This window comes from Lacerta agilis, chromosome 12 (assembly GCF_009819535.1).
Source record: "Lacerta agilis isolate rLacAgi1 chromosome 12, rLacAgi1.pri, whole genome shotgun sequence".
NCBI classification, from domain to species: Eukaryota; Metazoa; Chordata; class Lepidosauria; order Squamata; family Lacertidae; genus Lacerta; species Lacerta agilis.
Genome location: NC_046323.1, coordinates 2,371,444 through 2,395,589, shown reverse-complemented (window position 1 = coordinate 2,395,589; position 24,146 = coordinate 2,371,444). Strand labels below are relative to the sequence as shown.

Here is a 24,146-nt window from a genome sequence, read left to right as displayed (position 1 = left end):
ATAATCTATATAGATCACAAACTACAGCTAGCTTTGTGCCACGTGAAACCTCCAAGAATGAAACAAAACCCTTTCCTGGCAAATTAGATGTTAGGTTCACAAAACAATATTCATAATTCCCCCACAAGCCAGCTTCTCCCAGCCTCCCACAGTTATATTCAGAAATGCATGGAATAAGCTTATTAGCTTTTTTTCCTAGGCACATCTTATCCAGCAAAGAAATAACATTTTAACTTGTTTCATTATACACCTAATAATGTGTTTCCAAGAAATGAACATGTATTTTTGAAGAGCAACTTATTAACCATAGAGTTGTAACTATTCTGTATAAAGGAATAAAATGGATGGTTGGAAAGGAACACACTGAGTGTGGCTATAAGTCATGCAGGAACAGAAACCTGCGCTACCCTTTTATTACTGTTCTAGGAAAAAACAAGATAATGATATCTACTGCTTATTGCGTACTCCTTCATTTAAATGATTGCCCTTGCCAAATTGATCAATGCTCATAATATTTTTAGAAGGTGGCTCCATTTCATCATATTTAATTTGTGGGTATTGTGTCATGAGACACAGTAAACTACAGACTTCGCTATAGATTACAACTGTAGTTTTCAAGCTTTCTACATTCAGGGCAACCCTTTCCACATTCTCTGCTGAGGATTCTGGGGCATATCCTAGGCATAAAGAAAAGCATAATGTAAATGTAATAAATAATAACTATTACTCGGGCTCTGTGTAAAAACCTCAGGAATTGGAACCCTGCATCAGTTTCTGGTTACAGTAGTAGGAAAGCTGGAAGGGCAAATGTCGGGCCCCTTGAGTTCCAGAGAAAGGAAGGCACCAGATTCAGGAACATGGGGTATGAGAGGAGAGGGCACTACAGACAGCAGACGCTGGGGGAAGGGGCCTAGCAAATTCAATTGGGACCACAATGCAGACAAATTCCTTCTCCCATGTCATGTTCCGATTCCAGCTCAAGCGCGCCCCGGATGCCCAGCACATAGCAAATGTCACACAAATTCTCCCTTAATGTATCATGTTTACTTATCAACTTAGCCCTTTTCTCTGAAAAGCAGGTAGGGGAGGTGGGAAGAAATATATATATATATATATTCCAGCTGAGAGAAAAACAGGTGGATATTTTCAGGAGATGGGGCTTACCTGGACAAGTGGCAAGGGCATTCTTGGTTCAGCATTATTGATAGTTTTGTCCTTTAGGTTTTGAGCATATCTATACATGTTTGAACAATGTAAGCAGTTTTTATGAGCCTAGTCAAATTCAGTAATTTACAAACAGGGTCATGTAAGACTCGGGGAAACTGGCTAGGGCAGCGTATGGTGGCAGAGCCAATGACTGATAGGCAGGCTTATATAGGTAGAAAACTTACATAGGTAGAACTGATGCTCTCTCGCTCTCTCAGATGATTCACTGCAAGCGATATTTGGCCTCCAAAAGTGTGTTTTAAATTGTTGTGCTGGATAATTATATACAAGACTGTTCCAATCAAGCTGTGTCTAAGTTTACACCAATAATTTCAAAGTCATTATCTACAGAGTTTATGCAAGAACTTGTTTAACTTCAATAGCAAGAGCTCACTGATTAATGGCCTTACAGTGTACCGGTATATCGTGATAATCATTATATAGCTTGAAATCTTTTGGGCTTAAATCAAAAGAAAAGTTTCAATCATATTTCTCTGAATTGCATATGGGAGTATTAATTTGCAGTATATTATTTAAAGGTACCTTTCTTTGATGATTCCACATCAGTTAACTAGGGGGAGGATCTGTCTTGGAAGGAATTCCAAGACATTTGAGGTTCAGGAAGTAAAATCATACTTAAAGGGGCATTCAGATGTGGGGTTATTGTTTGTTTTCCTGGTTATAATGCTAGTGCGTCTGCCCCAGTTTCTAATGTTCCTTTTACAATGCATTGCCTGTTGTGTTACAGAGCTGTGGATTTTTGATCAATACACCACCATATTGAGCTAAGTTTCACACCTGAGGGCATAGTGTGACACTACAGCAGACATCATCAGACGGGTTGCCACCTTTTATGTGCAGGTTTATTTTTGTTTTCCCATGATTCTCCCATGAGGAAAAAAACTGCATGCTGGAATATGGCCCCAAATTTCATTTTGTGAGCAGCAGCAGCAGCAGCAGCATGATCCATTATTACAGTGCAAAACCCTTATGATTTTTTGGGTTAACAGGGTTGCAAATGGTGCCCCCCCCGAAGTAGTTAACCAGGAAATGAGCACTAAACTTTTTCAAAAGCCAAGCCATAGACCCCCTACTTTTGAAAATTTTGATACCTCTATGGTAGTTTTTGCTATGTGAATGGTGCCACGGACCCCTTGGGTGGGTTACATGGACTCCCTGGGGTACACGAACCAATTGGGAACCACTGCTTACAGCATTCCACACCTGGCAATCCTGACAACAACTTTGTGAGGAACAGAGATAATGGCCTGCCAAAGGCCACCCAATGAATTGATAAGGCGAGAATTTGGATCACTAGTGCAAAAGAGTAGTCAAGAAAGATGGGGCTATGAACCTACTACCCTGAGCCCATAGGCAATCCACTAACTCAGTTTTTGCAACAAAGGGATAAGATTAATATCTACCTGATAGGAATGTTGTAATGAATATTGAAAATAATAATGTGAGGGAGCACTTTTGAGTTCTCCAAAATGTGTGATATAAATGATGTGAAGCAACAAATAATTTGAAATTGATATAAATGATAATTATAGTTATTCTTCAGTTGCCCCTATCTTTTTGAAGAGGAAAGAAAGAAGGAAGGAAGGAAGGAAGGAAGGAAGGAAGGAAAGAAAGAAAGAAAGAAAGAAAGAAAGAAAGAAAGAAAGAAAGAAAGATGGTATATGGCAAATTCTGCTCTGCATCCAGTCTTGGAGAAAGTCTACATTAATCATCAATTATACCATTGCTCTGTCTACTGGTTGTTCATCTAGGTGTTCAATACTGTGAATACCTGCTTTGTGTGGCATCTTCAGGTGAAGAAAAGGCTAAGGAGTAAACTCTACACAAATCCAGAGTGGAGTCCCTAAGACGGTTGGATGAAGCCTTGCATGCCTCCTTCTGGGAAATCCTGCAGCCATGCTGGCACCAAATGTATTGTTCTGCTTTCCTTTGGACCACATCGGTGAGGCCAAGAAGGGGGTCTTGCAATATGAGCAGCGCAGGACCTCCATACAAACTGCCCAGGCTTGTGCCCAGGGGAGGTCACTTCGGTGCTGCTAACACAGGGGTCTGACTTCACCCCCAGAGGCACACTCCATTGTGCCCTGAGACAGATGGATGCCAACAACTGTGACTACCCACAAAATGTTTGGCATGCTTCAGAATCATGGAGTTGTAAGGGACTTAAAGGTATCATCATCCATGTTCACTGTTGTAGGAAGGATATTCTCTCCTTCATCCATCTACTCAGCCCACAACTCAGCCTACACAATCAAGGCCACAGTGTGATACAAGGAGATACCAAGTGGACCACAAAAGAGGCCAGCAGAGCAAATAGCTCCAGAAGACTCCAGCAAATGAAGCAAGCTGTAGGAGAAGCCAATAAAATACCCAGGGCCATTAACCTGCTTTAGTTATAATATTATAAATATACACATTATTTAGAGCTTCCTTATGCTGAGTGATATCAGTGATGTATCTTGTACAGTGGCCCCCGCATGTTCTTGTTTTCCAACTCTTGCCTTCCCCAGCCAGCTTAGCCAATGGTGATGGATGGTGGGAAAGGTAATCCAACAACTATAGCCTAATGTCCTGATTAAGGGAAGTAATAGCCCTGCTCTATTTGCCTTGGTCAGACCTCACCCCACTGTGTCCAGTTCTGGGCACTACAATTTAAGAAGGATATTGACAAGCTGAAACGTGTGAAGAGGAGGCTGACCAAGATGATCAAGGTTATGGAAACCAAGCATTATGAGGAAAGGTGGAGGGAGTTTGGGGGTGTTTAGCCTGGGAAAGAGGAGGTTGAGTGGAGATATGATAGCCATATTCAAATATCTAAAAGGCTGTCACATGGAAGAAGGAGCAAGCTTGTTTTCTACTGCTGTGGGCGGTGGGGGGGGGAGTAGGACCCAAACCAATGGCTTCAAGTTACAAGAAAGCAGATTCCATCTAAACATCAGGAAGAACTTTTTGACAGTGGGATGGACTCCCTCAGATGGTGGTGGAGGACTCTCCTTCCTTGGAGGTTTTTAAGCAGAGGTTGGATGGCCATCTGCCATGGATGCTTTAGTTGACATTTCAGCATTGCAACGGGTTGGACTAGATGACTCTCGGGGATCCTTCCAACTCTACAATTCTTTTTTCTTCTTGTATTTATTTATTTATTATTGATTTCATTTCACATGAAACTCTACAATTCTATGAACTTCTGAGTACCCAATGTTGAAGAGCACTGATCTAGTGCACCCAGTTGCTGCTTTGACTGGCAGCAGTTCTCCAGGGACTCGGACAGGGGACTTGAGGGCTGGGAGTGCCAAGGGAATTAAGAGCCGTCAATCTGGATAGCGCATACTCTCCTGCCCCTAAAGCTAAGGCCCTTCTCTAGTAGCCCAGTCAGATTCTGAGCAAGAGCGATTATGTTTTGCTGAGAGAATCTGAAGAGGAATGAAAGACGCAGGTGGCTCAAACGTTTTGTTCTATTCTCTTTTAAAATGAAAGCCAGAATAACAAAAAAAGGGAAAAGAAAAAGGCAGGAGCAGATCAGAAAGTGGAATGAGCCCCATGGAATGTTAAAAGTGGGAATTCTGAGAAACAAAATGCTATTTTTAACTTTGAAACTTTCAGCTATTAATGTAACAGCCCGAAAGGCAGTTTAACACTTTGACCATGAATTGCAAGGAAGCCTTTGATGAGATGCACATTTGGAAGCTGAAGGCCAGGGGTAATATCTTATGATTTCTTAGGTCTTCCTCTCACCCCCTTGTTCTCTGGCACAAGGCTCAAGTTTGGGGGGGGGGGAAATGGGGGGGGGGAGATTTGCCAGTTTCTTTGATGAAAATTGCCTGAGGAAAATACCATGCTAATAAGAAGCAGGCGAAGCTTTTTGCAGTAGATGTGAAAATTGCTAAGACTGCAGAGAGGAAAAGAATAATTTGTTCTCTCTGTTCCAAGAAAACAAAGCTCCACATATAAAGTTAAAAAGATGTAACCCTATTCTTTCCCAAATGCATTTTGCACTCCACCCCTAAAAGATGGACAGAAATGGACCCCAAGTGCATTTTTCACACAGGCAGTTGAAATTGATCCTCACCCAATTTATGGACTTAAAAAAATACAACCTTTGAGGCCTCTTGTCCCATTTAAATGTGGCTTTTTATGCTCTGGGGAAGAAGCAAACTATAACTCAAGTTCCATATTTTGAGAGTTCAGCAACCCTGGAGCAAAAGAGCAATGGGAAGGTAATTTCAGATCATGAAAGATCCAGAGTCTCTTAACCATACATGCATCCACTACCTGTTCTGCATCATCTTGACTGGCTGATTGCTTGAAGCAGCAGATGCTGTGGGCATTCTGCTGCATCATGAAAATAAATTAAAGACTTTTTATTGAAGAGTAGGTAGATGCCTTAGTTGGTCGTGTGCACTTGACCTAAGGACAGACCCTCATGAACGGACATATTCTGTGCATGTGAGGGCTCAGGGGACACATAGTCAGGGACACTTGAAGTATTCTTGAGGGATGGGTGGGAATATTCCCCTGTACAAAGTGAAAAGCCATCTGTGTAAGCTGTTAAAATAACAAAACATTCATGACACGCTGGTCCTGCGACCTATGCTGTGTACAATGTGTGCCGATGGAACCAGGGTAAACAGAATCCTTCTAGAAAATTCTTTCCAGTAGCACCTTAGAGACCAACTGAGTTTGTTCTTGGTGTGAGCTTTCGTGTGCATGTACACTTCTTCAGATATCTGAAGATATCTTCTTCAGTATCTGAAGAAGTGTGCATGCACACGAAAGCTCATACCAAGAACAAACTCAGTTGGTCTCTAAGGTGCTACTGGAAAGAATTTTCTATTTTGTTTTGACTATGGCAGACCAACACGGCTACCCACCTGTAAACAGAATCCTTCTGTGCATGTACAGTGCAGTTCCACAGCATTGCAATACATCTCTTTTAAACTTCAGTGTGCATTTGCACTAAGACATGTGCACAACAATACTATTAATTTACTGAAAGCGTTTTTTAATCCCACTCTTTTATCATAAAGGCTCTCAGAGCAGTATTCAAAGTTCAGTAGCAAGCCAATCTTTGCTCTCAGGCAAAAGTCAAAACGCACAAGGAAAGCAGGCAAAGCAAGCTCAGGCACCAGTTCTGAAAGTTACAGTTTTAAACATAACTAGTTGGAATGTTAACGGCTTAGGTAGTCTGGTGGAATAGCCATTGCTAAGTGACATCATTCACTGCAAACACAGGAACTTAAGAAGAGCCCTCCTGGTTCCAGCCCAAAGACCTATCTGCTCCAGCTTCCTGTTCTCTCAGTAACCAACCAGAGACCTATGAGAAGCCTGCAAGCAAGACTTGAGTTTAATAGCACTCTTCCCACTCACGTTCTCAAAAACTGGTATTCAGTCATATTGTCACCAATATTGGAGGTACTATTGCGATTGTGACCAGTAGCCATTTACTGCTTTGTACTCTATGAAATATATATTGTTCATCCCCCAATGAGATAAGAGAGAGTTTTTCCCCAATTAGGGCTTGTGCAAAAATGACCCCATAGAACACACCCATAATCTCTTTGCTAAATTCTTTCTCTGGTTTATTTCAGAAAAAGCAGGTATGTAAATTATATATACCAATTCTCTAACAGAAGGACACTGGTTATATAAAGGTAAAGGGACCCCTGACCGTTAGGGCCAGTCACGGAAGACTCTGGGGTTGCGGCGCTCATCTCACTTTACTGGCCAAGGTAGCCGGTGTACAGCTTCCGGGTCATGTGGCCAACAAGACTAAGCCGCTTCTGGCGAACCGGAGCAGCGCACAGAAACACCGTTTACCTTCCCGCTAGAGTGGTACCTCTTTATCAACTTGCACTTTGATGTGCTTTCGAACCGCTAGGTGGGCAGGAGCAGGGACTAAACAACAGGAGCTCACCCTGTCACAGGGATTCAAACCATGGACCTTCTGATCGGCAAGCCCTAGGCTCTGTGGTTTAACCCACAGCGCCACCCGCGTCCCTAATTCTCTAACAGAAGGACACTGGCTATATATTCAACATTCAATAATAGGGCTCCCATAGAAGGACTGCAACACCCTGACAGCCATCTAATCTTGTTACAAAAATGTACTACACTGAGCAGTATTTTAAAATATAAAATATAAGAACACAAGGCAGGAATGATTTAACTTTGAAATAGTTACAATCACCAGCTACATTCCTCCCCTGTAATCTCAACCCCCCTAACTTTCTTCAAAAGACACGTCAAATAAGTATATATATGCAAAAAAACCCAAAAAAACCCCACAGTGGGTATGCAATTTTAATGAGCAGTTTGCTCATGAATTTGTTTGAAATCCATGTGACTTAGAAGCAGAAACAGGAGCATGCTCTGAAATTCAATATACAAAGGCTGCTCTGCTTAGCAGGTGGGAGTGAGTTCCAAAATTGATAGCCTCTGTGCATTATGTGAATTGAAGCCCATGTGCTCCAGTATGTAGGCACCTCAGTGCTATCCGCTATGGCAAGGAAACCATATGGAATTCACAGTTTCACACTGTGTTCCCAGATGTGTGCAGGAGCAGCGAGGAACAGGATTCAGTGATGAAGCTCATCTGCTCTACATTTTGTATATTTGTATTTTGATGATTTTGAATGTTTGCTGTAAGCCGCTTTGGGCACAACTTGTGGGAAAAGCAGCAGTCAATGTACAGTTTCCAGGTATAGAATCATAGAATCTTAAGAGTTGGAAGGGACCCCAGGATTCATCTAGTCCAACCCCCTACAATGCAAGAATCTCAACTAAAGCATCCACAACACACGGCCATCCAACCTCTGCTTAAAAACCTCCAAGGAAGAAGAGGCCACCGCCTTCTGAGGGAATCCATTCCACAGTTGAACAGTTCCTACTGCCAGAAATTTCTTCATGTTTAGTTGTAATATCCTTTCTTGTAACTTGAAGCCTTATGTTTGGGCCCTACCGTCCAGAGCAGGAGAAAACAAGCTTGCTCCATCTTCCATGTGACAGCCTTTGATATATTTGAAGATGGCTAGCATATCTCCTCTCAGTCCCCTCTTTCCCAGGCTAAACTGTTCCTCGTGAGGTTTGGTTTCCAGATCTTTGATCATCTTGGTCGCCCTCCTTTGCACATGTTCCAGCTAGTGAATGCCCTTCTTAAATTGTGGCACCCAGAACTGGACACAATATTCCAGATATGGCCTGACCAAGGCAGGAAAGAGCAGTACTATTTCTTCCCTTGATCATGACACTTTACTTCTGTTGATGCAGCCTAGCCTAGCATAAGCTTTTCTTTCTGCTGCAACAGTTGACTCATGTTGAGCTTGTGGTCCACCAAGAACCTTAGATCCTTTTCATATGTTACTATTGGCAAGCCAGGTGTGACGGACAGCAGAGCCAGACCAGAGTCTGGTGATGCAGTGCCTCAGAAGGGAGTATCTAAATGAAGTATATAAAGAGGGTTGGAGCCTCTCTCTGATTGGCTACCAGAGGGTTGGAGCCTCTCTCTGATTGGCTACCATGACAGCTAGGTGGGCTGGGGTGGAGAAGCACTTGGGGTGGGAGAATAAAAGGAGCAGTTTCTGAGGGAGAAAGTTAGATAGGGCTTGATCTGAGATGAGAGATGGAGATTAGGCTAGGGCTTGTCTGAGAGAGTTGGTTCAAATTTGAGTTAACATCCACTCTGAGGGGAATATCTACAGTTAGAGGAAGGAGCCTCATAGTTTAGATAGGAAGATGGTGTTGAGTGTCTTGGGAGATTATTCAGACAGGAGAGAACTGGACGGCTGAGTTTGAGCAGGAGAAGTAGAAGCTGTGAGGATCAAGTCTCCTTGGGTCTCCTTCCAGTCAGGAGGGGAGAGATATTCTAGACAGAGAAGACTCCCAAGCCTGTTAAGAGGGGTGAGGTGATCCCCTGGGTCTGTTAGACTAATTGGAATATCTCAGGAATTGGATTGTAACTGACAAAAAGTGCCCCTTGCTCATGAACCAAAGTTTTAAACTGTGAAGGAAGCTGTGCTGTGTCAAAAGTATTTAACTGTAACACCGATCATAACGAAGTAAAGGAACGAGAGGGAAGGAACAGAAACTGAGTTAAGCATTTTACCATCTATTCTAGAAACCTGAACATCTACCTGAAGTGCAACAACTGATTTCTTTTTAGCAACTGTAGTTTAGGAGAAGCTGGGCATTTACTACTTAGTTTTAACGCCTGCAACATCTTTAGATTTAGTTTAAGTACGGTAATACCGTAAGTTAATTTCTACTGAATGAAATAACACAGCTCCTGACCCACCTTTGTTTTATCAACTTTGTTTTGTAGATAAAACCTTTCTTATTTGTTCAGTTTCTGCCTAAGACTCCAAATCATCAATTTTCCCCTCACACAAGAAGCCAAAAAGATAACCTGTGGTAATTTAGAATTTTAATTAATTGGTGTACCGTGTGGTAGGTTCACTACTGGTTTAAATTGGGAGCAGTTAGCGGTGGGATCTGCTACATTTAATTGCATTTAGTGGTAGGTCCACTACACAAGGTGCCCCCCATCTTATATTTGTGCAGCTGGTGTAGAACCTGACATTTGTCCCTATTGAAATTCATTATGATACTTTGGGCACATTTGTTCTCCAAACCCATGCTGGGTCTTGGTAATCACAGCATCACAACATCATAGACCGACTGCTGAATGATCTGTTCTAGGACCTTTCCTGGTGTTGATGTCAAGCTCACCAGTCAGTAGTTGCCTGGGTCTTCTTTTCTCCCCCTTTTGATGATGGGGACAACATTTACCCACATCCAGTCTGCAGGGACCTCACCTGCTCTCCTAGATTACGGACAAAGGCTCTGAGATTACATCCGCAAACTCCTTTAGTACCCTTGAGTGCAACTCATCAAGTCCTGGAGATTTGAATTTATTTAAAGTAGCTGGGTGTTCCCTTACCATCATAGGAGAAAGGGAGTATCTAAATGAAGTATATAAAGAAATAATAAATGCATGGATGGGGAGCTGTATTTATTTTAGTAGATTACTAGTTGTTCTGGATATATAGATCTATCCCAGACTGCCCATCCATTGGCTGGATTAACAATGTTCCAGTATTTTACTGAGTCTGCTTTGTGGCACTTGAGACTCCACAACTTGTGACAATTCATCACTCATACAGCTGTCATTTAAGGCTCATTTCTGATTTTGGTCACCCAACAGAATTGTACCACCTTGTTCTAGGTTTACTTTGCAACTGAGGGATAAAAACTTTTTTTTTTTCTAAAAAGGATGACCACTGAGAGGAAATAAGATTATCGTAAATTCTAACTGAAGATTCCCTATTAGCATATTTACCAACTGAGTAAAGTGGAGGATGGTAAATAACGGCCAGCTAAACATAATTACAGCCTGGCATTCTGAAGTTAAGCGGTAACAAATAAGATACAATTATTAATAATGAGGCAGTTTGCAAAATTGTTAGTGGTTTCATTACTGCTTCACATGATCCTTTTCCACAAACTTTTAACATGGCATTTCAAAACCTATTTAGGTGCCTCAATACAACACTGAAGTGAAGCCAACCATTTTTTGTTCTGAATGGGGCAGCAGTCACTTGTTGAGACTCTTTGAAAGGTTCTAACCAGCTCCCCCCAAAGCCATCAAAATTTAATTTAGTGTCAATGTGTTCAAATTGTTTCCCTGTAAATTACTCCCTAATTTCAAACTGCATCACAATTCCTCTTCAGACCTTCATTTCCATAAAAATGTTTCTAGATTTTTCTGCTCTGCAAATAACTATAATAGTAATTTCTCACTGTAATAGCTAATGACTTCCTAACCTGTTGGTGACTGTTAACGACTGCAATTGGTCTTACAGGAAAAGGCAAGGGGTGAGATGGCTAAAAATACCGGTAGCTTTGTCATGTATAATGAGATACATTATTTACTGCTGAATTTCAGTGTATCGTCTCTGGTCAGCAACTATACTGCACAAGTGTGATCTGCAACAAAATGCTATAGTGTATCCTCCTGTCTAAAAGGAGAGCTCCTGCTCAGGGTTCCAGCCAGCCATTTCTTCCAAGCAGGGTACTCCACTATCCCTCTTCCCCCCACCGTGTTCCATTTTTCTTTTCCATCACTACTGTCCAATAATGGCCACTGTGTGTACCACCAGTCTTCATTGGGCTGTTTTTGTGGGATAGTCACCCACTTAGGTTTTCTTTTCTAAAACTTTTTTCTACTTGTGCAAATCTTGTGGTTCTTCCAAGCAGGTTATTTCACAGATGAAGTTGTATCTCAGACAGTATCCATCAGGAGAACTGTCACCTGCCTCAAACACATGGCCAATCTTTTTGCAAGCTCCATGAACACAAATTGTCTGAAGAATGAGCTAAGGCTACTCTAGTGTGCATTATTGTACATATCCCCTTCTTGGAGTTTTCATTCTAGGCCACCAAGCTGAGGAGTAACCAGAAGCACAGAGGCAGCTACTGGAAGACCTGAGTGACCCTAACTTCTGACTTTAAATTAAGCAGAAAACAGAAAATGTTGCATAGCGCAATATAGTTAACATCCAGCTGGAGCTAAGCTTTTTCAAGAGGAGCTTAAATCTCTTCCCCTGAAATTTATGGGACTGAAAAATAACTGAACTTTGGCTGAATCATGCCCTTCCTTGGTCTTTTATTTCTGAATCAATAACTTCATTGTAAACTTGAATAGATAGAAACAACACATTGGTTGCCTTTGATGATACTTATTGATTTCCAGGCTGGAATAGACATAAGTCTTACTGAAGGTGAAATAATTTTATAAGACCAACAAAATCAGTCTCCTTAGACTGTCCCCCCCCCCAAAACGAAAAATGTTGCTTCATTTTACTTACATGTTGAAGTAAGTATATTAGGGAACTCTCCTGAATAACTATGACAGGAAAGGGTGTTATCTTAATTGCATGAAAGAGTGTCTCCACAGATGCCATGATTTGGTCAAAGCGACCTCCAAGTCCACCCAGCGTTACAATCATGTCAATCTAAAAGAGACACAAAACAAACATTGGTAAATATCACTGAGAGCATCTGCTGTACTTTTCCTTTGGATAACTTTCTCTCATATGTACAAAGTGCAGAAATACAGTTTAAGGGGATGCCCAAGGGGTTACAGAAATATCTAGCACGCTATTTGCAGAGTATTCGGAGAACCTGGAAGATGCAGAGGGAGCTGAACAGATTAGGCACATTTAGCCCCACCTGAATGATTTCCCTGAGTGTAGCCCTTAACCTCCATACAAGTGAATGTCTGCCAGTCACTCACTCCTATGGATAAGATAAAAGCACTGTGCTTGGATGCAGGTCTTTTATTCAGCCGGAACTTGCTGGAACTGAATTCTGGCACCTCTTAGGCGGATGCCGTTCTAAGAGTATGAGGGAGGTGTTCATGGTGAGTTCTGGCACCTCTTTTTCTACAAAAATAGCACATTATTTATTATTTCAGTGAGACTCTTTTACCTCTTGAGACTGAGTGGCTTAGTGTTGTTATTCAACTGGTGGCAATCCTGCAGGGAGATTCAATGTACTATCTCTGTATGAGATATACCGCAGAGCACATAGAGGTGTACACAATACAGATATATTAAAAATTCCTCCAGATACTAATTATGCATTTCTTATTCTTACTATTAACAACAATAATATAATATAGCACCATCTACTGTATGAACATGGTGCTTTACAAAATCAGTTTTGACAGGTTCCTACCTAAGAGTGTTACCATTTAAACACAGATACATAATAAGGCTCAAGTGTGATTGCCTGCTTGTCATAAAGTTGGAGAAGGAGGTTTTGATACCCCTGAGATGAGAGGGGTAGATCCCTCCTGCACCCACTCAGTGAGACGCAAAGGGAGAAACCTGATAAGAATGTTTGTATACTGCTGTGGCCTTTGTTTGTCAGCATTTGTCCAGTTTTATCAGGATTTCACGGCGTACGCGAGAAAGTAGGCTGTTGAGTAAGAATTTAAGACTATGGGCTCATCCAGACATGTGCTTGTCCTGTGCCAAGAAGCCACGTGTCCAAGAGCTTGTTTGTTTGTCCTGCAGTTTTGCCCTTGCCCCACCACTTTCCCCCAGAAAACCCGCTCTTTAGCAATAAATAGGAGCAAAAGTCAAGCTGGAGAAAACCCAATTGACATTTGCTCTGATTCAGCAATAAGGACAGGATTTCCCTGGGGGAAAGTGGTGGGAGAAAGGCAAGTCTGGATGAGCCCTGAATTGTGAGAGTGGTTGCAGAGTACGGATACTGTGTGTGCTAGGAGAGTGAAGTTTAAGCAGGCACGGAGGAAGACTCTGCAGTCACCGGGGCGGCGAAATGAGGCGCTGCCCCGGGGGCGGGGCACCGTGACGTCACAATACGTCACGATGGAGTGCGCCTGCGTGACATTTTGCGCAGGTGCTCTCCATTGGTGGGCTGCCGCTGCTTCTGCAGGCCCCTTTTGAGCTGCAAAGTGAAAAGGCGGCTTGTGGGGCTGCCGTGCGCGATCGGCGGCTCCCCGCCGATCGCGCACGGCAGCCCCACAAGCCGCCTTTTTGCCCTGTGGCTTAAAAGAGGCCTGCGGAAGCGTCGGCCCGACGACAGGAGCGTCTGCGCGAAATGTCACGCAGGCTCACTCTGTCGTCGGGCAGTGCGCTGGTGCTCCTGGGGTGACGGAGGGAGCGGCAGCGCGTGGGAGTGGTGGGAGGGGCCACCGCTTGTCACCCCCATGTGCTGCTGCTTGCTCCGTCGCCCCCGGAGCAGCAGCACTGCACAGACAGGGTGCCGGGGGGCAGGGCTCCCCTTGGGGAGTGGCGGGAGGGGCCTCCGCTTGTCACCCCCCTCCCCTGGCACCCGGGGCGTACCACCCCCACCGCCCCCCTAGCAACACCCCTGAGTTTAAGAGTATTGTTTATTGTATTTACGTTGTGTGTTTATTATGTAAGAGTGTGCTGGAGTGAAACTGAATGGAAGGCACTTTTAGCAGTAGTTAGATTAAGTTGTGTTTATTGCTCTAAAGGGGACTGGAAACTTAATTAGATTGGCTTGCTTAACTGTATGTTTCATTGGTCATATGGTGGGCAGCATGTTTGCTTTTGCTTGGTTGTTAATCGTGTTATTTAAATAAGTGGACTTTTTACTTGGTATCTTTTGCAATTGATCTTAATTTGTAATGTTTTATTCTGATGCTTTAATGGGTATTTGTTTAGCTGATAATTATGTTTTAAAATATGGAATGTTCATAGTATTTTTGTAGGTGATCTTCATGCTCAATGTTTTATTCTGATGCTTTAGAGGACACCCTGTTTAGCTGCTCGTTGTGGTGTTTTGTAATGTGCAATTTTCCTAGATATTTAAATTTGATATTACTTTATGATAATTTAGAGAACCTCCCTGCCCCATAACTTGTCTTAATGTGGTTTAGTGTAAAGCTAGCTGGACCCTTCAATCTTGATCTGAGGCTGCACTCCAGGGGCTCCCTCGGAGGGACGTTTGGAGGGAGAGATCCTTTCCCAGTCATGGTTTCCCACTTGTGGAATGCTCTCCCCAGGGAGATATGCCTGGCACAATCATCAACATCCTTTCCATGCCAGGTAAGGACTCATCTCTTCTTGCAGGCAATTGATGGATTGTGATGATTTTGCTGTATATTGACAGTATGCTTTTGCTGCTGTTTGGTTGGGTCTGTTCTGGCTTTTGTTGGGATGAATTGTTCCCTGAATTTAATATTCACACTTGTTTTTTTTCCAATCTTAAGCCTTTTTATTTTATTTTATTTAAACTGGCTTCTGGTTCCGGTTGCCTTAATGGAGCAGCTCCCAAGACAATGAGAGATTGTTGGCGAAGGAATAAACGAAGATGACTGAAGGTAATAATCTTTGTAAACTCCCCCCAGGGTAGGGGGAGACGAGCTTCACTCACAGATCGTCTCAGTACTTGGCTTTCACTCCAACATGGAATATGGGAGGCAGGGAGGTGCTGAGTGCAAAAGCACTTTGCCTTTCGGTAACCCTCCAATGCCGCCATTCATTAAGAAGCAGCGTTTCTTCTGTTGATTAAGATTTTAATTAGGTTTAATGCACAGGTGCGTGCTAGTAATGACGGGACAAGATCAAAAACTGCCAAATTGAAACAGCTACAAGGTTGTACAGATTTAAATAAGAAATATGACTTCATTCGATCTAAAATACTGTATGTGTCAGGGCAGGGGAAGTGAGCCAATGGCTTCATTATATATCCTTTGTTACATAAATGACTCGGCAACCCCCCCCCCCCCGAGAATGCCAACCCCCCCCCCCCATATAGCAAGTGAAGTTGAAGGGAGACAGGAGTATAGATATGGATTACAATGACAAACGGAGCTGTGTGAGGAAAACATGGAATCTTGACAAAGTTAATTCTTATTTTTTCCCTGACTGAGGGGAGGACGGATTGGAATTTGAGGACTTGCCAAGGTTTGGCAGGGCGCCAGATCTACAAGTAATTATAGCTAATTTCTTCAGTTGGACAGAGAAGGGAGAACTTGGAGGCTTGCCAGGGCTTTGGCAGGGCACCAGGCAAGCCCCCTCCTCAGACTGAAAGTAATGGTGATAGAATTTTACAGCTGTAATCAGAGGAGCTGGATATCAAAAAGGAGAGATCTCTCTAGAGTGATACCAAGTCAACAGTGCCGCAAGGCACAACGGGAGACTAGGAATAACTAAGATGGACATAATAATTGATAAAGACATAAAGGAACAATTGATTGAAATTAATTGAAATTAATACCTCACACAGGAAGAAGAAAGGAGAACTTCACTAGCAAACTTATAAATTACTAAATGCAATGAAACTCAAGAGTGAAAGATATTTGATGGCTAAAGCTCTAGGACTGGGCACTTAGTTACCTACGGTCAACACTTTATTTGGAATCAGTGTGTGCAGTGTTCAAAACTCCCATTGTTCTAGGCACATTTTGCGACAGGGAATTTCATGACTGTGAGCAGTTTCTGTGCAATACAGCACCTAAGATTTCAGATTAAAACTGCAGAGAGGAAGAAAGGAGGAATTTTTTTCTGCTTCCCCACTTCCAGCTACTCTCTGAAGATTGAAGAAGAGACCCTCTTAAAAACTACTAGGGAGAAGGATAATATTTTAGCTGCAGTTCATTCATTTTCAGCTTTGTATTCTTGTTATAAAAAATCACACCGAGACATTCCGTTGTTGCACCCATAACCTAGGTTTAAGGTGCCATTTAGCTCCTGGCTTTCATATCTCAGTTTCTAACACTGAGTGTGTGTATAAAGAGTTTGGAACTTAAACCCCTGTACATACATACAGTTCTTTTACGGAACTGTACTGCAATTGTAGAACAATGTAGAGGAAAAAAATTAAAGAATAGTAAATTTTTGCCAAGGTACCCTCACAGAAAGCAATGGAAGTAAGTCTAATATAAGTGCAAGCCTCAGTTTCTGTAAGGATTGGGGGGAGTGTGAGAGAGTGAAGGAAGAATTACAAACAAAAAAAACCAGAGCCCAAAATGTATGTATGAATGCAACAGAAACAACACAAAGAAAGACTTGGGAATTAAGCCTTGACTGATTTATTCTTGAAAGCTTTCACCAACAAGGAAAGATGAGATCAACTAAATGGAGGACTCCTGCACGTAAGACAAGTATTTACCTTTTGTTACAGAAAATACAGCAAGTTTAAAACGAACTATTTCATAAGATGTCCTGTGGTTCTAGCATTTTATTATTTCTTAGCAAAGCTGCATGAAAATATACTTGTGACTTGGAATACATCTGAATCTTTTGTGTAACGTCAAAGGCTTTGACTGTCACCAAAGATTCCCCCACCCCAGCCAAAGCTCTAAATTTAGACTAACTTGACTTTTGTCTATAAAGCGACACACCAAGAAAAACCTCATCAACCTTTATTTAGGCCCAATGAGATTCTGCAGGCTTTGTAACAAAAGTGAAAAGAACTGCATTCCAATCCAGAACTGCCAAGGGAGCAGAGAAATAAAAAATGAAAACTCTGCCAATTGCTCCCAGGGAGGATTTTAATGGAGGTAATTAAAAAAATTCTCTTCTAAACCTCTGCACTGTGGCATAAAGCCCCGTGATTTGACAATTCGATTCTGAATGGAAGAACTGGTAGATAAAGTTAGAAAGAAGGGTGAGCCTCATGTCTTTAAATGAGGGTCTGCTATGATCACGTGTGCGACCCTGTGGAGCATATCTGCAGCATGGCCCTTTTAGACCCTGTGAGTTGTCATGGGGGACTGAAGAGTTTGGTCTGAGGAGACTGGGAGAGTGTTTTGGAAATTGGCCCGACTGGACTTCAGTGGGTCCATCCATTCCAAACTGTGAGTGTCAGTCGCTGAGCAACAACAGTGTGAGTGGGCTACTGCTTTTTGTCCTTTCTGTGGTCTTCCCATAGGCTGGCACTCTAACCATTATAACACACTGGAATAAGAAGTCTCCTAACAACTTTCAGCACCCTTAGAAACTACAGTTCCCAGGAAGCTCTGGGGGAAGCCATGACTGTTTAAAGGGGTTTAAATGTATAGTGAAGATTGGGCCCCACAGTTTTGCAGGTCCCTTGAGGCAGTCTGATGGCTGCAGAGCTACCTCTTTCAATTTGTTGGGGTCCTTTTTAAAAAGCTCCGAAATATGTCACCCAGCCACCCACAGCCTGGGAACAGACATGCTTCTTTCTGTATGATTCTTCTGAGAGCAATGGAACATCACCCAGTCCCAGGGGGATTTGCTTTATTGCTATCGGAGGTGTGTGCGATAGCCGCTCCAGGCTGTGGAAACAGACAACCTTTTCTGGGGCTTTTTAAAAAGGATTTTTTAAAAAAGGGATAGAGATGACCCTGCAGGCCTTGGATTTCCACGCAAACGGATCTGCAGCACTGTAGATTCTAATATAGACCCGTGATCTGATCCAGGACATGATCCGTCTGGATCAAATTGGGTGAATCTGCTTTTTAATCGGGATTCTGCATATTCCTGTTGCATCCCTTTTTCACAGGTAGGGTGATTCTGGAACCAACTAAATTTGTATGCTTCTTTTTCTCTTCTTCTTTGTTTTGTTTTTGTTTAGATTAGATTTTTAATTTTAATGTATTAATAAAATATTATAAATAAATAATAAAAGAGTACCGGTAATCTTTTTTAGGTAGCTGACATCTGTTTTGCTTTCTACCTCAAGCCACATGACTCAACATGACTTAACATAGACCCGTGATCTGATCCAGGACATTGAGAGCCAGTGTGGTGTAGTGGTTAAGAGCGGTAGACTCGTTATCTGGGGAACCAGGTTCGCGTCTCCGCTCCTCCACATGTAGCTGCTGGGTGACCTTGGGCTAGTCACACTTCTTTGAGGTCTCTCAGCCCCACTCGCCTCACAGAGTGTTTGTTGTGGGGGAGGAAGGGAAAGGAGAATGTGAGCCGCTTTGAGACTCCTTCGGGTAGTGAAAAGCGGGATATCAAATCCAAACTCTTCTTCTTAACACAATATAAATGAGCCTTAGACTTGGAAAAACATCAAGAGACTCTCGAAAGGCTGTGCCATTCAGTGAACATTGGGAGAAAGATTCGCTGTCACAAAATGTGTATTGAAAGAGTTGCTACCTTTACCTGCAAGTTGTTCTTTTCTATCTTCTGCTGGAGTATCTGAAGGCACTTGGTGAAGTCTGTTAAGTCTTGATCTGGGGTCTCTATGAGTTCACACCCCTGTGGGAGGTAATAAAATAGCAGAAAGAAAAGGGCAGATGTTTAGGATCAAGCACAACTTCAGAATCAAGCACAATTGTTTTCCTTGCTTTCTGCTGCTTTGATACTTGTGTCTCGGTATAGAAAGAACTCTTTTCAAAATACAGACTTCGATCCCACTCCATTTAGAGACAAGCTTTTAAAAATACATTTCAATATGTATTTTTCATGATGAAGTCTCTAATTCTGTGGCTGTTGTGACATCAGAAAGCAGGTTTCTGCTACTTGTGACCTACCAAACCCACCCAATGTAGGCATTTTTAAAAAATTATTAATTGGTTGTTATTGAACATACAAGATTCAATGAATTTAAATTCAGGAGCACCATTGGAAACATCATCACCTTAAATACATAAGCAATCAACATTTATAAATATTATGTATGATGCTGTAAGATAAGGCATGCATTGAGGCCTACTAGAGGGATGGTAAACATTCTTATGCTGATCACTGAACCATCAGGGGACAGGGCTCACCCTCATATCACTCTCATGTAATCTCTGAAATTGAGGAAAGGTGTGTGTGTGTGTGTGTGTGTGTGTGTGTAATCTAGGAGAGCTCGATCGGTGTGGTCACATTGGTGTAGAGCCTTTGGGTCACCACAACTATGACATCCAATGGAAAGTGAGAAGCAGGGGAATGCTGGATTTTGGTGTTACACAGGGCACTACTAAAATGTGAGATGCCAAGGTCCACCATTGGTGTGTGAGAGAGAGGGAGAGAGGGAAATATATAATGGATCCCTGGAATGATTTCTGAATTCTATAAATAAACGACCATTCTTTTCATCTCAGGATGGCCTGTCCTGTTTTGCTGCCTGAGGTAAAACAGAAAGATGCCACCCCCTCACCCACCAAAGCCTTGCAAGATGTCCTCTTGGGTTTCATTATACAGAAGCAAGGGAAAGCGGAGCATAGCCAGACATATAATCTGGACTTTAAGAAGGCCAATTTCAAAAAGCTTAAGGTGCTACTGGATGAGATCCCATGGTCAGAAATACTCAAAGAGAGTCCAATATGGATGGGAGTTTCTTTGAAGGCACAAAGGCAGGCAATTCAAACAAGAAAGAAAAGTAGGAGGCACACAAATAAACTGGTGCAACTGTGTAAGGAGCTGAAAGACAAGCTGAGATTTAAGAAGGGCATGTGCAGGGGGTTGGATTAGACCCTCAAGGCCTTCCAACTCTACAATTCTGTGATGCAAAGATCTCGTGAACTTTCTGGAAGCTGCAGCCACTTCTTGCTTCTCTGGTGGCAGTGGGCTGGCTGTCCTCTGCCATGGAAGAAGTGAGCAGCAGCAGCAGCAATGAGAACTCACAAGTCTTCAATGAGATCTTGCAGAAGCCACTGCTTCTCCAGCAGCAGGAACACTGCCCCTGTAAGATTCCACTGCCCGTGAATGCTGCCTCATGGGTGGGCCAACCCTGTTCCCTCTCTTTATCTGACTGGGACACAGATTTGAGTCTGTGAAGAAATGCCATGGTGCACCTGTAGCAGCAAAATAATGAGTGCCAACAACAATGAAACAGGACTCGGCAGACGGGGGTGCAGAGGGTATTTTGCACTCCTGCCAAGGGTCAAAAGTGGGGTCTGGGAGCCAAAGGAGGGGAGCCAGAAATTCTCTGGGACCTCAGAAAATGTGTGCTTATGTATATTGTGTGAAGACTAGCATTTACATTTTGTGTATTGAGTGTTAGGGGAGGGGTAGTACCTCTGGTGGGGACACAACATGCTCCTTCTGGGGTAGTTTGTCCACCTTTGGTCCCCACCCTGCACTCAGCTTTCACCTGTGGCTTCTAGAAGCTGTCAACATGCAACAGAGGCCACGCAGCAGGGCACCTTGAATGTCCGGCTAAACCAGATGAGGGTGGCCGATGACTGGTTGGCTAACCAGATGAGGGCAGCTGACAGTGAGTTAGGTACTTCTGCATGAGAAGACAGGCTCTGGTAGATTGGGTGGATGAGACCAATAGTGGGTCAAGAGGGCAGTTTCTGTGCGTGTTGTGGAGAAAAGTGACAGATGGGGCTTGCCAACCTGGGAAGGTGGCCCATCCCATCTAGGAGAAGGAAACTCTGATCCTAAACCTCCACTGCCTTGTGGGCCATCTTCAGAAGAAGAAAGGCTAAGGAGTAAACCATACACAAATCTGGAGTGGGGGCCCTAAGACAGTTGGATGGTGTCTTGCACGCCTCCTTCTGGTGACTCCTGCAGCCAAGCTGGTGCCAAACACATTGCTCTGCTTTCCTTTGGACCACATGAGCGAGGCCAAGGGAGGGGTCACTTTGGTGCTTCTAACACAGCGGTTTGACAAAGGAAGCCAACAACATATAATGCCATAATACTCCCCCCACCCCCCGCTTCCTCTTCTGCCAACGTGTGAAAGTGATGTGGAGAGAAAAGCTTTATCTTTATCATAACAATACCCTACTGACTTTAACGTGATGGTTTTGGAAAAGAAATGCCACATTTACCCTCAGTACATGAAGCAATTTTTGTAAATGCAGTTAAAGCCATTAAACTTGTTGGTGGAGTACAGATGTGGTGACCTGTTTCCAAATGTTTGTGTTAGCATATGAATACTACTAACAATTCCATAGTTCCAGTTACAGGTAGGTAGCCGTGTTGGTCTGCCATAGTCAAAACAAAATCAAAAATAAAAAAATTCCTTCCAGTAGCACCTTAGAGACCAACTAAGTTTGTTCTTGGTATGAGCTTTCGTGTGCATGCACACTTCTTCAGATACAGTTCTTCAGATACACTAACAATTCCAGCAAGAGTAAATTCTGGAGAGAGGTCATTTAGCAAACTTAAGTTGATTAAGAATCATTTAAGGACTACAGTATCTCAGGAACTTCTTGTGGATTTGGCCAGGGTATATACTGAATTCAACATTGCCAAAACAATTAATTTTCATACCGTGATTTTAAGTATTTCACAAAAAGGCCAGAAAAGCCATTAAAAAAATAGTAAATGTATATCTAGCTTTTTTACTAATGCTAATGCCTCCAGGTATAGGGCAGTATATAAATTCAATAAATAAATAAATAAATAAATAAATAAGCAAGCAAGCCTTCTGATGGTCTGATTTGCATTCCAATATAAAACGATGCTTTGATGTGAATTCTTTCTCCTTATCTGTATTGTAGCAAAAACAAAGGAGTTCATATCAAATACACTTTCTTAACTCTGGTCCTTTTATTTTATTAATATTTATTGTGGAGGAAGTATAACAGCAAAAGGTCTTAAATGCAGAAAATTAACTGCTGGTGGCTTACTGTAAGAAAAGGAGCAGCAAATCTACTTCCAAAAAAGGCTGCCATCATTGACAATGATTGCCAGTTTTTTTTTTCTACAGAGAAGGGGAGCTTCTTTCCAGGTCCTGCCTCATAATGAGAACAGTGAATAGCTGAGGTGGTGGACGCTGAGTCAACACGCCATCATGATGAAAAGGACAACCTACAGTGGAGGAAAGCTTATGAACCTCCATCTCTCAACTACCAATGTTTTTAGCATAGCTCAGCACCCTGCATAGAACCTTTGGCTGATTTTAGCCCCCGACCTATAGCTCAGCTATTAAAGAATGTTGAATCAGAGGGCACAAAAACATCATTTTCCTATAGCTTGGTGAGTTTGTTTTCAGCAGTTCTTTTCTTAAAAAAAAGACTCCTTACATACTGCACTAAGTTATAGGTGTCAAGATTATGTTAAAATGGAGCAATACACAAGTTCACATCTCTTAATTCAGTGCTCAAACAGTTCCTAAGCTGCTGCTAAAGAGCTGAGTAAGGAATAGTGAAGTATGTCCACCATATAAAGTCGCCATTCAATGAGGTTTCAAGGATACAAAACACCTATATAGTGTCATAAATTATAATAAGGACCACAGTTGCTAGATTTAGAGTTTCCTTCCCCCAGCACTTCAAGGTCCCTTTAAAGGGTTTGTGCCTCTATCCATATATGATTCATTTCATACTTTTACCTTGTACTGTAGTGACTGATAAGAAAATTAGGTTCTCACCAGTGAACCCCCCCTATATTATGAGTCTGAACATACCATTTAAAGCTCAGGAAAGGCTAATAAAACAAAGGCTGACAGCTTTAAAAAATATAGGTCCAGAAATTTAAAAAGTAAAGCATCATCTGCCAGCAGGTAAGATAACTAAATCCAGACTTGCAAATATACCGTATTTACTTGAGTCTAATGTGCCATTGAATCTAATGTGCACCATAATTTTCGCAACATAATTTGGCCAAAAAAGGTGAGCATTAGATTTGAGTAAATACGGAAATTGTCTGTTGGGATCACAGGATATTTATTAGAATTCTCAGATTCTCAGGGTCACTTAAATTTCTTGGTAAGTTACTGAGGAATGGTTGACACAGTATCTTTCTCTTATATATACGTAAGTTTGGTCTCAGTCTACTTTTTGACTGTGCATGTACATGAGTTCATGTGGGAAAATGTACTGTAATGTGTTGGGTAACAGTTACTGAAACAACAACTACTGCTTGTGGGAATATTTGTGATTTGCAAGTCCACATGTTACTGATTGCCTGGCAAGCGTGACTGCCATTTCTGTGTGCTTGCAACCCACACTGCTTCAGGAACATCCCAAATTCTAATGACACATGGGAAGGGCAAATTGATATAGTTAACTCCCCACGGTGATGCTGAGGGCTCCAGGGAGAGGTGGAGCAGGCCTGGGACAAAACTGGATCATACATACATCCACACGACTGTTGCATCTCAAATGTTACATCCAGAGCAGCATGGGATGTGACCATGCAGAAGGAACAACCAGATGGAGCATGTTTATGCTTGTCCACATGAGGTGCCCTCTTATGGAAGAAAAGCACTGTACTTGCACAGAGGATCTATAATATATGTGAACTGTTTACATACAATATTTTGCTTTCCTAAGAAATTAACCTCTAGGCTCTCAATCTCAACAGCTTTTCTTGAAAGAATGAAACCAAGAGGACAGCTGGTGTTTCAGGACCAACATAAGCTGCCGGAACAGGAAGAATGACAAAGAGGTCACACTTTGAGATTAAAAAATAAAGACTGTTTTTCCCCAGGGTGTCTCTCTCTTTCTCTTTCTCTTTCTCTCTCTCTCGCTCCAGAGTACCAGACAAGTAAGCAGTTTACAG

At 42.4% G+C, this 24,146-nt stretch overlaps 1 protein-coding gene across 2 annotated transcripts in view; it reads right to left on the bottom strand.

The window, feature by feature from the left end:
* The window catches only part of TPK1 (thiamin pyrophosphokinase 1), a 218,388-nt gene that overhangs the window by 63,202 nt on the left and 131,040 nt on the right, over positions 1-24,146 (bottom strand). For both annotated transcript variants that reach the window (XM_033166363.1, XM_033166362.1), the window contains 2 exons: positions 18,861-18,956; positions 12,090-12,236 (listed from right to left, as the gene is read on the bottom strand). In XM_033166363.1, coding sequence (XP_033022254.1) covers positions 12,090-12,236; positions 18,861-18,956 — 243 coding nt within the window. The remainder of the gene's footprint in view (positions 1-12,089; positions 12,237-18,860; positions 18,957-24,146) is intronic.